This window comes from Sceloporus occidentalis, unplaced genomic scaffold (assembly GCF_023333645.1).
Source record: "Sceloporus occidentalis isolate IW3139 unplaced genomic scaffold, rSceOcc1.0.p SCAF_1, whole genome shotgun sequence".
NCBI classification, from domain to species: domain Eukaryota; kingdom Metazoa; phylum Chordata; class Lepidosauria; order Squamata; family Phrynosomatidae; genus Sceloporus; species Sceloporus occidentalis.
The window spans coordinates 101,172,876-101,188,370 of NW_028316981.1; the positions used below are offsets into that span (position 1 = coordinate 101,172,876).

The following is a 15,495-nucleotide window of genomic DNA, read 5'->3' on the forward strand; positions in this document are numbered from 1 at the left end:
CACCTCTTAACCTTCTCTTCTCCAGGCTAAACATCCCCAGCTCCCTAAGTTGTTCCTCATAGGACATAGTTTCCAAACCCTTCACCATTTTAGTCGCCTTCCTTTGGACACACTCCAGTTTCTCCACATCCTTTTTAAATTGTGGTGCCCAGAACTGGACACAATATTCCAGGTGGGGCCTGACCAGAGCAGAATAGAGTGGCACTATTACTTCTCTTGATCAAGATGCTATACTCCTATTGATGCAGCCTAAAATCGTATTGGCCTTGTTAGCTGCCACATCACACTGTTGACTCATGTTCAATTTGTGGTCTACTTGGACTCCCAGATCCCTTTCACATGTAGTCTCATTCAGCCAGGTGTCCCCCATCCTATATCTGTGCATTTCATTTTTCCACCCTAAGTGCAGTACCTTACATTTCTCCGTGTTGAAATTCATTTTGTTAGCTTTGGCCCAGCTTTCTAATCTATTAAGGTCATTTTGAATTTTGATCCTGTCTTCTGGGGTATTAGCTACTCCTCCTAGTTTGGTATCATCCACAAATTTGATATGTATGCCCCCCAATTCTGTCATCCAAGTCATTGACACTTGAAAATAAAGGTTGCATGTCATTGCCAGAAACATTGTCAGCAGGAACTAGAGTGGTGCAAGACCTTTGTTTTACTTTAAAAATTGAAAAGTAACCCTTTTCCCTGTAACCAAGATGATCAGCATTGGTGGCACAGTGGTTAAATGCCTGTACTGCAACCACTCACTCACAAAACATAAGGTTGTGAGTTCAGTACCAACCAGGGCTTCAGGCTCAACTCAGGCTTGCATCCTTTCGAGGTTACTAAAATGAGTACCCAGCTTGTTGGAGGCAATTAGCTTACACTTTGTAAAATGCTTAAGGAGTGCTTAAGTGCACTAATAAGTGGTGTAGAAATGTGCTTGTTATTGCTACTTGCTAAATATTACTTAGTGCTTCAAACCCTGATTTAACTTTTTATTGTTGGTTGCAGTGCATCAGGAAGGGTCTGGTTAGATTGGGAAGTAGATTGTTACAAGTAACATTGTTACTTCTGAGTCACTACTGAGCATTGGTATACAATAAACTAATTGTTTATGCCTTTTAGTATTTTATTTATATCCCACCTTTCTCCCTGCATGGGACCCAAAGCAGTTTTCAACAAATGAAAGCACAGCTAAAACTTTATTAATACAAACATTTAAAAAATATATTAAAACCACTAAGCTAAATCATTTTAAACACATGCTATTGTAAAACACAAATACTGGTTATATAAATTTCCAAAAAGGGCTTTTTTCCTATTCCTTCTTTGGGCATAATGATAAAATCAGAATGCTTTAGCATTGTGGCTTATTAGAACAAGCAAGTGCACATTGCTTAATGGTTGCCACTTAGTTCCTCCTCCAAACTTGGGAAGCCTTCTGTGTTTTTTTTTAATGTTATGTCTTTCCAGATCAGTATTATCAGGTTGGTCTTGTCATAACAAGCTAATATGATAAACTGTGATTTGTTATTGGAAAAGCAATCCAACCTTGTGGTATCTGGAAGGCTTGGCAGATTTTTTGGTGCCAAATGTCATGGATTCTTGTCCACTTAGTGAGATGTTTATTCTTCGATTATGATTCTGACTTGTTAGATGAGGAATAAGACAGGTGCCATTCATCAATTATCTATGAAATGTAAGAACACGATATGATGTATTTTAATTTGTAAAAAAATAATAAAAAATATTTCCAAAAAAAAAGACAGGTGCCATTCAGAAACACAGGTTGAGTCTCCCTTATCCAAAATGCTTGGGACCAGAAGTGTTTCAGATTTTGAATTTTTTCTGATTTTGGAAAATTTGCATATACACAGTGAGATATCTTAGAGATGGGACCCAAGTCTAAACATTAAATTCATTTGTTTTATATATATCTTATATACAAATCTTATATGTAATTTTATACATACTATCAGAGCAGCAGCAAATCCCAGATGCACGTTCGTTGGAAACCTGCCAGCTGCCTGTAGATGTGCCACAGCTACCACCTTGAAGGTGAAAGTGGGTGGTTGACAGGCTTCCTGGAGGCAGGGGAGCCTGAATAATTCACCTCTGGTGGCCAGACCCTACTGCTGCCTTCACTGCTGCCCCATGCCATTTTATATGTAAAGACTTCAGCATCTACGTTTTTTGGTATCTGTGGAGTCCTGGAACCAATCCCCCATTGATATAGAAGGCCTGTGAAGGTCTTTTTTCCCCTGGGGCCACTGGATAAACTGTCTGTTGTGCACTGCAGCCCATCACGTGAGGTCAGGTGTCGAATTTTGTATTTGTGGCTTCATGTCAGCACTCAACAAGTTTTGAATTTTGGAGCATTTTAGATTTCAGATTAGAGGTGTTCAACCTATAGTGCAAACCAACAGTGGAAAAAGGCCTCCCAGTTTGTATAACTATTCCTACTGGTGGGAGGAGCCAAAGTACAGGGCACAGTAAATATGCTCGTAACTGATAGTTCTGATTTATCTTTTCATGTAATCTGGACCATTCTCTGATGAGATGGTTCTAAAATTTCCTTTAAAATGGTTTACATGTCTGCTGGGGCGTAGCACTGTTGAATTCTGTGGAATTCTATGCCTATTGTTGTTAACTGCCTGTACAAATTAAAATCCATATGCAACACTGTGACAGAACATGAAACACTCCTAGGTTTTGTGTTATTTATTTAAATAACCAGTTGTTAATTAATGCCCATGTTTTACACTTGTCAAAAAGTAATGGTACAAAATGATGTAAATTAATTCACTAATACATTTTATTTGAAATTAGATTCAGGAGCGGTGGTTAGAAGATAATCTTACCTTAAGAAAAAGAAATGAAGACCTAAAAGAAGTTGAAGATAACATAAAACAATATCAGAAGGAGATGGGCGAAATGCATGTCCCACAACTGAAAAAGTATCTTCTGATCTTCCTTTTTAAACCAAAACAATTTCTTAAATGCAAAGTAGCCAGTGCCAAGTTATTTGCATATTCTCCATTTCCCCTGCTTGATGTCAGATAGTGGCCCGCATATATTTGCATGTTCACCCCATCTCATTGAAGGAATTGCTTGTAAACCAAACTGTTTTCTATCTGCTTGCATAAACTTTTATTGTAATTTTATATTTGTTTCTTCTATCGTATTGAGAACTGGAAAGTTGCCTATTGGCTTCCTTCTGAATTTTTTATTTGTTCAAATCAAGGGTGATGAGAGTGCAGCTTTTCAAGGCAGGTTTTAACCTCACACCATCCCCCATTTGCAGTTTATTTTCTAATTAAATAATCGCCTTGGGCATAAACCAGACTGGGGGACTGGAAAAATTGCCCTCACACTTTTGGGGCAAGTGTGGTAAAAATAAAATAAATTATACAAGATTTAAGAACTAAAAAATATTGGATCAGGGATGTGATGGTAGGATCCTCTGTAGTCCTTCCAACCTCTAGAAATTATCTACTTCAAGTTTATAATATTGTAACAATATTATAATAATCTATTTGCTGCTATTTCTGCTTATGTTTCCTTAACCAAAATATTTCAATAGTATTTTTAGTCATAAACATGAGAACCATATAAAATATCATAAAGTTATAGACTGACTTTTGTTTGACAGGCAGCGTGAGCATTTAGAAGGCAGAATAGAAGAATTGAAAAGAAACCACAGCTTAGCCCTTGGTCGCCAGCATGGATTTGAGGAAGAGATCCTTAGGTATAAGAAAGAGCTGAGAGATCCACAGTTTAAAGATGCTGAAGAGAAATATAGAGAAATGATGATAGTTATGAGAACAACAGAGTTGGCAAACAAGGATCTTGACATTTACTACAAAGCACTCGATCAGTGAGTATGGTATTGTATCATGAGTATACTATGTGGTAAGTGGTCTTTCCATTGCAAAATAACTTCAATAATGTTTGGTAACCCCAGAAGTACTATACTTATGAGAAAATGTTTTGGAGAGCTGCAACGAAATGTCAGGTGAAAACTACTTTAAATTTCCTAAATGAGGCAGCAGAAATGCATGTTTATTGAAACCTGCTTCATTTTTGCCTAGTTCCAGACAAAACCAGTTAACTGAAGGAAAGAAAATGTGGATTTTAAATGGCAAGTGAACAGCTAACTCTGGGTTGGCTGTTTCTAGTGCTTGACTCATTATATACCCACCTGTGCTCAGATCAAATTAGGGACAAATGGTGCATGTGTACAACTGCAATTTAAGTACTTGGAGCTCCAAATAGACTCTGTTTAGGTAATTATTACTCCATCTTCCCTTAGATTGCCTAAGGAGAGCATTAAAATTTTGGTGGCCAAAATTATAGTCCATTATTTTTTAAAAAAAACAAAACATGATTTTGAATGTTTTTAATCTCTAACAATTAATGTTAATGATTATTTGTACTGGCTTCCAAACCTAATAACAATATCTGGGAATGGGTTGGAGCCTATGGTATGCTTCCTTATTGGACATTCCTTTCTGACAACTACTTGTCCTCATTACCAGGGCAATGTAGCTAATTCAACCTGAGCAGAAATTGACTGTATTTTTGGACCTGTTAAGTCATCACAACATGCATTTTAAAGCTGATTAGTATAAATGTTTCAAATGGAAAGTGGTGTGTTTTGCAAAGCAAGAATACAGCTCTCAATTTACAGTTTCTTTTTTAAGTATTTAGAGTTTATTTGCACATTACACAGAATTAATCTAATAATGCGCACACATATATGAATTACCTGTGTGTACAATATCAGTCAGAAGAGATAAATTATTCTAGTGTACCAGGATTTGCCAGTTACTCAGAATTTGAGGAAGGTATAGAAGGTTTGGTGGCTTGTACTCAAGAAAACAGGTCTCAGTTCATTTGTCATTATAGGAGAGGTGGCTTTGTGGATGGTCTGTGCTGATTTTAAAGTAGAAGGGATAAGAAGTGGCTCATTTGTAGGATTTTGCATTTTGAAGTGTCTTCCATTTGTAGATCCCCATTCCATCCTAAATTTTTCTTTATTAAAATATAAAGAATCGTGTTCCAGAAGATTCTCTTTAAACTATCACATAAAGCTCCCATGCACACATAAAAGGGCATTTGAAGATAATGTTTTCCTTTTTAAACCAGAAGTGGACTTCTAGCTATATATGGTTTGAATGAGTGGAAGTGGTGCCTTCTATGGAGGGCCCAGGTGTGTATGTGAAAAAACTGGCCACCACCCCTCCCCATACCCTGAAGGTTGCTAATTCCTGTCCTGTAGATTTTGGTTAGGTTAAACTTTATCATCTGCTTTCTTTATATGTGCTGCAACTTTTGATAAAACCATTTTGGGGGGGGGGGGGTTGTTAGGGAAGGTCTGGTACACACTTTCACAATGTTTGCAGTTATTTTAAAATGTCATTTTTTCAACCCAGGACTGAAAGGTGCCTTAGAAGGGGCAGTGGGAATTCTGTTGGTTTAAAGCAGCATTTTTGAAACCAGACTCCATTTTCTCAGTGCTGTACTGAGGCATCAGTGCTGCAGCTTATCAATACTTCCAACAAGAGGAAAGGGTGAAAAACCTGGCAGTGTGGAGGTTCATTAACATTTTGTTGTGAGAGGATAAAGGGATACGAAAGAAACAAGGAGTATAGGAATACTCCCAGTAATGAGGAAGCAATATAAAATAAAAAGCCCTGCACTCAAGTGGAGCCTCTGGGTCAGCAAATTCTGTTTCATATGGGATGGGCTGAGGCATGATGTCCCCAGAGCCAGTGTTTGACCAAGCTTGAGAGAGATTAATTGTGGAGCTCCACTCCAAGGAAATCACTGTGCAAAGAATTTCATAATTTCCAAACAGAGATTATGTATCAATATAACATTGCAACAGTTATTGCTAGCTGATCATGCCAGGCCCCATTTCTTTCTGAGATGTTTACAACTGGCTTTTTATGACTGTGGGTCTCAAAGAGAACCTAAGGGCAGAAAGTTGAATAATCCATTATTTAGAGCAGTGGTTCCCAAACTTGGGTCTTCTAGATGTTCTAGATTCCATCTCCCAGAATTCCTGACTGTTGGCCAAGTTGGCTAGGGCTTCTGGGAGCTGAGCTCCAAAACACTTGGAGGACCAAAGTTTGGGAATCCTTGATTTAGAGAATAGTGGTAGTTAAATCAAGTTCAGAAGTTCAGTCTGCATACAGGCAAGACTAATTTTTTTTATCTTTGCTTTTTGCCATTGTCAGTTCCCTCAGTTTTATTTAAATGGAATACGCATAGATTTTTTTTTAAAACAGTCAGAATGGAAAGAGGTAACTATTATGATGCAAGGAAATGTAGCATTAGTTCCCCCCCCCCCCATTTTCCCCCCAAATAAAGCATCTTTTATGACCACAGGGTTTTTTCCTCGGCCACGATAACAGGCAAGTTTGCTTGTCTTTGTCTATTCTTATCTGATGCACCTAAGTATGCAACTCTGTTCACCAGTAGAAATAACCATGACTCAACATTAAAGATGTTTGATGTTATCTGATGGAGAGCTGCTATGAGGATCTTTATAATGGAAGCTCTGACTAAATATAACTAATAAGGATAATGAAAGCAATAATTCTTGGTATCGTGGAGACAAAAGGTGTTCCATGCAAAGTTATCATTTCCCATCATCTCTGCCATTTTTAATCTCTGGTATTATTGGAATGGATGTAGCGTGTAGAAGAAGATCTAGGTGTCCAAATGTTTACTGGCTATATGTGATCTCAGTCTTATTAAGGTGTTTGAAAGCTCAGTTGAGCTGCTCTTGCAAGAACCTCATTACTGACTTTTAGATGGCAGTCAAAATCTGCCAGTGTGTTAAAATACATTAAAGTTCTGGATACATTAACATTCTTGTACCTTCATCTTCCTGTTATACAGTGATGAAATTCCCTGTTGAAATGTTAGCTGCAGTCATATATAACATGCATACAAAACGTCTGGCTTTAAAAATATGACAGAATATGACACAAACAGCAGGCATGTGTAGGGGTAAAGTCAGAAAAGCTAAAGCGCAGAATGAACTCAGGCTTGGTAGAGAGGTTAAAAACAATAAAAAAGGGCTTTTGGGATATGTCCGCAGCAAAAGGAAATGGTAGGGCCATTGCATGGAGAAGATGGCAAAATGCTAACAGGGGACAGAGAAAAGGCAGAATTACTCAACACCTCTTTGCCTCAGTCTTCTCAGAAAAGGCAAAGGGTGCTCAACCTGAGGATAATCGAGCAGAGGACAGAATAGGGGAATTTCAGTACAGAATAAGTAAAGAGTAAAGAGATAGTAGAGGAACACCTTGTTAATCTAAATGAATTTAAGTCTCCAGGACCAGATGAACTACATCCAAGGGTGTGTATGTATATGTGTGTGTGTGTATACACACACACACACACACATATATATATATATAATATTTTGTTCATAACCATACATTCCAAAAACAATTTAAAAAATTACAATTGCAAAAATATAATCTTCTTTTATCTTCTTTACTTTTTCACTTCCCAATCTATTATCTTTTTTGTGATACTTATCATACTTTTCCCGTTTCTTGCTGATATTCCATACATTCCAATTATTGAGCAACAATTAATTCTCCTTATCCTCTCCCATATTTCTCCTCATTAAATTATAACAACCCTTTCTTGAAAAAAAAGGAAAAAACAAATGTAGGAATGTATGTCCACACGTATTCTCTAAATTTTATTTATCAAAGAAAGATCCTCTCTAACTTTGATTTCCTTGAAAATATACTTTCCCTTGGTTCATATCCAAATACCACCTCTCGTCCATCCTCTACTATATTCCTTATTGAAGTTAGACCAGGTCTTTATCAACACCCCATCTCTTTTCCCAGTACCTCATAATTTGCGTCCAATCCTTTTCTATATTATTTCCTTTCTTGTCCCCTAAAATGTAGGAAAGCTTGTCTATCTCTTTAACCTCACTGATTTTTAATAACCTCTCATCTATCTGTAGTTCTTCTTCTGATTTCCACTTCTGTGCTATCATCATCCTTGCCAATGTAATCAGATATAACATTATTCACCAAAGCTTTTTCTCATCATTAATGTTCAGAAAATATGTCATGTTTAGTAAGTACAATTCTGTTTTTTTCTTAAATTTGACACCATATATCTGTTGTATTATCTTATGTATTTCATCCCAAAACTTTTTCATTCTTTCACATTTCCACCACATGTGGATCATCGTCCCTCTTTCTTTATGGCAGCTCCAACATTTATCCGTTTCCCCTTTAAAGAACTTGTTCATTCTGACCGGTGTGTAGTACCATCTATTGCTAACTTTTAGAAAGTTTTCTTTTAAATCTTGGGATCTAGTAAAAGAGTTTGTCCTTTTCCAGGCTTTTTCCCAAGCTCCCAATGGGATTTCATGTCCTACATCTCTTGCCCAGTAGAGCATATATTGTTTTATTGGTTCTTTTTCTAATTCTCTATCTCTAAACAATTTATAGTATTTACCAATTTTTTTTAATCTGTCTTCATTATCAGGTCATCTAATTCTGTTAACTTTATCTCGATTCCCGATGTCCTAATATCCTCATTAAACTTTTTTATTTGGCAGTAACTATACCAATTTATTTCCTTTTTTCCCCTAATTAATTCTTTTCTGGATTTCATAGAAATTTCTTGTTTTTCATTTACTTTTATTAAGTCTGTGTATCTAAGCCAGTATTTTCCTGAGTCCCATCTGTTAGCAAAGGGTATTAAAAGAACTGGCAAAATGTAATATTGGAGCCAATGGCAATAATCTTTGAACACTCCTGGAAAACAAGAGAAATCCCAGCAGACTGGAGGAGGGCAAACGTTGTCCCCATCTTCAAAAAGGGGAAAAAAGAGGATCCCAACAATTATTGTCCAATTAGTCTGACATCGATACCAAGAAAGATTCTAGAGCAGATCGTTAAACAGAGAGTCTGTGAACATCTAGAAAGCAATGCCATAATCACAAAGAGTCAGCATGGGTTTCAGAGAAACAAGTCATGCCAGACAAATCTAATCTCTTTCTTTGATAAAATTACAAGCTTGATAGATGAAGGGAATGCTGTGGATATAGTATATCTTGATTTCAGTAAGGCCTTTGACAAGGTTTCCCATGACATTCTTGCAAACAAGCTTGTAAAATGTGGGATAGACAAGGTAACTGTTACACAGGGCTACTTTTTAAAGGAGCTTTATGAGCATTATTACTAGTTGTTGTTGTTAACTGTCCTCCAGTCGATCTCAAGCCATGGTAACTGTATTGACCCTTGTATAATTCGACCCCAGATTTTAGGGTCAATATTTGGGCATAAATTTCTCGACTTATAGTTGAGTATATATGGTAGTCTCAAAGGTGCTACAAGATCTCTCTACATGTTGGATTATAGCTTTATCTATTAGCATATGTCTTCGCTTATTGAACATTTCTTTTCTGTAATGGCTCAAAATTACAGAGTATTTTATAGAATAAACTATTTTATAGTTTACAGAGTAAAAATTACAGATTAATGGAAACTTACAAAATCATGTGAGCTAGAAATGACTGTGGCTTTCCTTTCCCTCTCACTTAGAGCAATAATGACATTTCACAGCATGAAAATGGAAGAAATCAACAAAACAATTCGTGACCTTTGGCGAAGCACCTACAGAGGACAGGGTATTTAGTCTTTCTCTCTGTCTGTGTGTAATCTCTCCAGGGTGGGGTGTAGGTGGAATTCTGAGACAGCATTCTTAGAGTGGGTTCTACTTACTATAATAAGAAGGTTTGGGCATAGCACAGTTTACATCAGTAAAAAAAGATGGACTATTTTATTTATTTTATTTATTGGAGTACTTATACCCCACCCTTCAGCCGTAAAGGCTGTCAGAGCGGCTTACAATTATTATTTTTAATTAAACGGTTCCCTGCCCTCAAGCTTACAATCTAAAAAGACATGACACAAAGGGAGAAGGGAATGGATGTGTTCAGATTGCTTCAAGACTAACAAATCTTCTATTTTGACAATTAACAACATGCAACTTTATTTTTCTTTCCTTTAGATATTGAATACATAGAAATTCGGTCTGATGCAGATGAGAATGTTTCTGCTTCTGACAAAAGAAGAAGCTACAATTATAGAGTAGTAATGATAAAAGGAGACACTGCTCTAGATATGAGGGGCAGATGCAGTGCTGGCCAAAAGGTATCTAACAGGCAGTGGTGGGGTGCAGGGGTTATGGACAATAGCAGGTGACACCACTGCTCCTCAAACAACTGTGTTTTGGTAAAAACAGGCTGTGGCATTTGCCTGTGTCCCATTAAAATGCTGAAGACATGGTGTGAGTGAAATGAAGCTCAGTGAGAGGAGGAAAGAGAGGCTCCAGATTTATTTAGTTTTTAAAATATATTTTTTAAAAAATATACATTTTTATTTTATTTTTTAAAAAATCACATTTTACCAAGTTTTCACTTTAATCACATGAAACTATGTATATGTAAACACATTTAAGACTTTACATATAATAAGTGTGAGATGGAAAGAATAGGGTGGGATCATGTAAAGGAGAGTAAAAAAAATCAACACAGGATGTACATGTGTGCACACGCAGATCCCAACTAAGGACTTGATGCTATTCAAATTCACACACTCAGATGCAAAGCTATGTTCTAGCTATCTGTTTTCAGTTAACTGTTGACTCAGAAGATAAGGCATATACACCCACTGTACTTGGATAATACCTGATTGAAGAGTAAACTGAGTTCCGTAACCATCTCATATATTTTTACCCAGGCTTTAATTCAGATAACTGCAAGACTGATGAGTCATGAATTTTGAATCCTGGGTTTGGTAGATGACAAAATGATACTACTGAAATTTCTCAGAGGCTTGTGCAACACTAAATGCTGTGCACTGTAGCCTACAGTGTCATCTCATTAACACAGAGAAATGCCAATATGTCTAGTCCCTGAAGTAGAAGAAAAGCTATTGCAATACCTGAAAGAGAAGCAGGCGTTATATTCATAATTATCTGAGAAGTAGCCATGATGTTTCCCTTCTGTTCCTCAGGGGGAAATAATTAATTAAAATATATTAAAAACCTACTCTCCCCACCCCCCCAAACATACACACACTATACCTAAACTGGTGAATAAATGCTAACAAAGGAAAGCCCATGGCAATATCTTAAAAGATGTGAAATGGTTTTTCTCCTCAGGGTCACTTTTATGTTAGAAATATTTGTAGTACTGTACACATCCAATGGTATATAGGCCTCATTCAGGCCTTGAGCCTGAACAGATACTTAAACATGAGTAAGGGGCATGAGGCTATACTTGCTGAATACCCCCCCCTCCTCTGCTTCCTGTCCCTGATTTAGTTGAATTGAGCGGAAAACATCTGAAGAGGTTTTTTTATTTCCATTAGGTTGAATACAAATAGAATTGTATTTGTGATCTGGAAATTTGATAGAACACTTGTGTACCTTAATTTTAAAGCAGTCAGAATGTATTTTAAAGCAAGACAAAACAAAGGCGTTTTAGACTAGATCAGTAGATTAAAAAGTAGGAACATTGAGACAAATGGGTATTATCAAGGTCTGGTCAGCTCATAAGACTTTAAATGTATCTTCAGATCATTCAGGAAGGGGCTTGTATTGTGTCTCTAGGGCAGAGTTGAGTAAGCCTCAGGACTTGTACAATTTATTTCTTTTTTACTAGGTCCACTAACTAGAGCATGATGTTGATGCATGGAAAATCACCTAGAAATCTATCTAGGAGGTCTGTCCCTATCTGCTATCTTTTGCCAACTACAATTAAGCACAACCCTTTTTATAAAAAGGACCATTATCCATTTTCGTTAACTACACAAAACAAAATCATGGTGTTTCTTTGTACATGTAGATTGGTTTTTCCTGGATTATAACCATATGTTTGATTACATCACTTCAGATTGTGATTGAATGCTCTTTCATGTATCAACATTTCAACAGTGAAAAACCTATTATGCAAGGAAGAAAAATAGGCTAAGATCCTCCATGTCATGGCAGTCATCTCTGTGTAAGGAAGGCTCACACATAGGCCCGTTACAGACCGCCCAAAAGGGGTGGTCTCAGGCCGCTGCTGGTTGCAGCGTGGAGGAGCCGCAGCAGCCAAACCGCTCCTTCCGGCAACCTGGAAGAGACGTCGCAAGTGCCAAAGCGCACACTCGCGACGTCTCTTCCAGGTTGGGACGTGCGGATGCAGAGCGTCCTCTACGTCAAGATGGCGGTGCCCATCTGTATAGGGTGCTGCTATCTTGACGTATCGGTTACGCGTGAGGGGCAAGGCACGTCCGGAAGCGCCGCCCCTTGCGCGTAATCACGGCGCAAGGACAGCACCTCTTAGGCCTGTCTATAACACGCCATAGATGAATAGCATGTGAGGAAGAAGAGTGTTCAGTGTTAATCTTTAGCCTGAAATAGTACAGCCCAGAGAGTGCTGTCATTACAGTGCATTTGAAAACATGTGTGTTTTAATTTATTACTGAACAGTGGCCCTTATCTTTGATCCTAGGTTCTTGCTTCCCTCATTATCCGCCTTGCTCTAGCAGAATCATTTTGTCTCAACTGTGGTATTCTTGCACTTGATGAGCCCACCACCAACCTTGACAGAGAGAATATTGAATCTCTTGCACATGCCTTGGTGGAGTAAGTATCTGCAGATTTTACTGAAAATGGAGGAGCAAAATTTCTACATGGCCTTAATTTGTACTACTATTCAGATGCAAATTTCACATTGTGTGGTAATTCATAAATTAAGGTCGGTCATTGGATAATAATTTGGGATAGTCGGTCAAATCAGGAATTGTATATCTCAAAAACAACTGCTCTAAAGTTTTAAAGAACCGCGGATTAGTTCTGTCTGCTTCTTGCTAATTTCCTCACTTCGGCTCTTTTACTTTTTCCCCACACTTTTCCTTACTAATTGGATTCTGAAAGAAGGTGTTTTAGGGATGTTGTTTTTGTTAGATTTTATTGTATAACGAAAATCTTCTTTGTAACCTTTAATTTAAAAATGCGTAGACTAACAGTTCCAGGGGTCGTTCACACTATGTTTTAAACCAGTTTGCAAACTGGTTTAAATTGGGATCGTTCACACTTGCACTGAGTTTTTCTGACCCGAAATCGGGGAGTGCAAATCCCCCTTAATCTGGGTTTTTTTGGAAACAGGGACTTCAGTGGTTCTTTTGAAAAAAACTGGCCTTTTTTCTACCAGCTGCAAATGGGAACCTGCTGTTGATTCAGTTCGGCGCCAAGGAAAGGAGCAGTTAATTCACAGGAGCAAATCATGCCCACCCCTTTGCTCTCTCCCTGCCAGCCAAAGCCAAAGCCAGGGAGGGGGTTCTCCCAGGAACACCATTAAAAGGTGTATTTTTTTAAAAAAATAAATAAATTTGACTGCTTATGCACACCTTTGCAATTGCATGGACGCAGTAGACCATACCTTTATACAGTATACTTTACATCATTGTCATGACAAAGGTGTGCATGATTTGATTGACATTTTTAAAAAAACTATTGGGGGTGGGGGTTAGGGGTCTTTTTTCTTCTTTCCTTCGAGGCTGACAGAGGCTGCTTCCCCCCTCCCCCATTCTTTTGGGTTGAGGGACTTATGTCTATCGGGTCATTGTTGTCAAGGAGCCTCCCAGCGGTGGCTGTCCAGTCCAAGGCTGTCCAGGGCCTCTGGGCTGGGGTGGGGTGGGGGAGATTCCCCTTGGCCTGCCCAGAAGGTCCGGAGGAGATGGAGTCCTTCTCCAAAGGGTCTTCCAGGTGGTCCCAGAGAACCTTCAGGGGTGGCAGGATCATAAAGCCACTGTTCGCCAAGGTGCGTGGCAGGGAGGTGGGGACATCATTAGACAGCATTCTTTTTTTAAAAAAAAAATAGACATCTTATGCACACCTTTGCAACTACAACTCAGGTGCAGATGATTAGATAAGCTTTTTTTTTAAAAAAAAACCCTATCAGTGGGTTAGGGGTTGTTTTTTCCTCTTTCCTCAGAACTAAAACCCCAAGGTGAACCTATTCCAGGGTTTCCACTGGGTGACCTTAGGCAAGACACTCTCTCAGCCTCAGGAGAAGGCAGTGGCAAGTCTCCTCTGAAGAAATCTTGCCAAGAAAACCCCATGATAGGTTCACCATATGTCGGAAACGACTTGAAATCACACAACAGAGTTTCTTTTGCTATATCCCTGCTAGTTATCTATCAGTGAATTGTGTGTTCTAAATATGCTTTACATTACAGAGTTCTTCCTCTGTGTCCCACCAGTGAGGCCAAGGATGTATCAGGATGTGGGGAGTGGGCCTTCCCAGTGGTGGCACCCCAACTGTGGAATGCTCTCCCCTCAGATGCCTGATTGCCATCAACAATGGTTTGATTTAAGTGGCAATTAAAAGCATGGCTATGTATTAAAGCCTTTTGGACTTCACTGACTGACTTCAAATCTGTGAAGACAGTTTTATACTGTTTTACTCTTATAAACCTATTTAAACTTAATGTGCTTAATATGGTTTTAGTCTATTTAAATTATTTGTATAGTTTCAAATGGATTTAACTTGTTTGTATAGATTTTACTTGTGTACTACCTTGAGATTTTTTGATATAAGGCAGGATAGAAATATTTTAACAGTAGCTCAACAATAAATAAATAAATAAAGAATAGTAATAATAAATGGTATTTTTCACAGGATAATCAAAAGTAGATCCCAGCAACGAAACTTTCAGCTGCTTGTTATTACACATGATGAAGATTTTGTGGAACTTTTGAGTCGTTCTGAATACGTGGAGAAATTCTACAGAATTAAAAAGAACCTTGACCAGTGTTCTGAAATTGTGAAATATAATGTCACCTCCTTGGGATCATATCTTCATTAGAATTTGTAAATATTTTGCATTATAGAAGTGCTCAGAAACATTCTGTAATAAAAATAAAGATTGTTCTTTGGATATAGAAGCTATATTCTTTTGCGAAGGGAAACCTTTTTTTCCTGAATATACACAATAGTTTTTATTGACTTCTACCAAATGGTTGCATTACTAAAATGCCACAGTTGCTGCAATGGAGTGTCAGGATTGAGAAGACAAAGGCTGAGATGCCACAACAGGCAGACAGAGTAGCACTCCCTCCGTGCATTTCCATCTTCACTGGCAGATGTCCCATGAAGGGTCCCCACTGCAGTTTCTGTCATTTACTAGTGGGGAGGGGAGATACTGGGGAAGGCAATTCAGGTGAAGCAACAAAAGAAGCTTGTTTCAATTGAGGAGGAGAGGAAACAAGGGTATACTTACACAAAGTGAAATGAAATGAAATTTATTACGGTCAATGACCAGCACAATACAGTACAATATTATACAATGTCCAATAGAAAAAATAACGCAAGCACACAATAGAGATACAAAAAGGAATACAACTTGGAGATCCCTCAAACAAGGTCAATAGGTACTGGAATTTGTAATATTGTAC

The 15,495-nt window shown here is 38.0% G+C and overlaps 1 protein-coding gene across 4 annotated transcripts in view; it reads left to right on the forward strand.

Annotated features, from left to right (window-relative positions):
* Window positions 1-14,985, forward strand: part of RAD50 (RAD50 double strand break repair protein) — a 63,237-nt gene extending 48,252 nt beyond the window's left edge. For 3 of the 4 annotated variants that reach the window (XM_089530749.1, XM_089530759.1, XM_089530769.1), the window contains 6 exons: window positions 2,821-2,948; window positions 3,644-3,868; window positions 9,588-9,673; window positions 10,057-10,199; window positions 12,548-12,681; window positions 14,720-14,985. In XM_089530749.1, the coding sequence (XP_089386875.1) occupies window positions 2,821-2,948; window positions 3,644-3,868; window positions 9,588-9,673; window positions 10,057-10,199; window positions 12,548-12,681; window positions 14,720-14,906 (903 nt within the window). In that variant the 3' untranslated portion in view covers window positions 14,907-14,985. The remainder of the gene's footprint in view (window positions 1-2,820; window positions 2,949-3,643; window positions 3,869-9,587; window positions 9,674-10,056; window positions 10,200-12,547; window positions 12,682-14,719) is intronic. The other variant, XR_016281772.1, reaches the window with a different exon arrangement.
* Window positions 14,986-15,495: the final 510 nt, after the last annotated feature.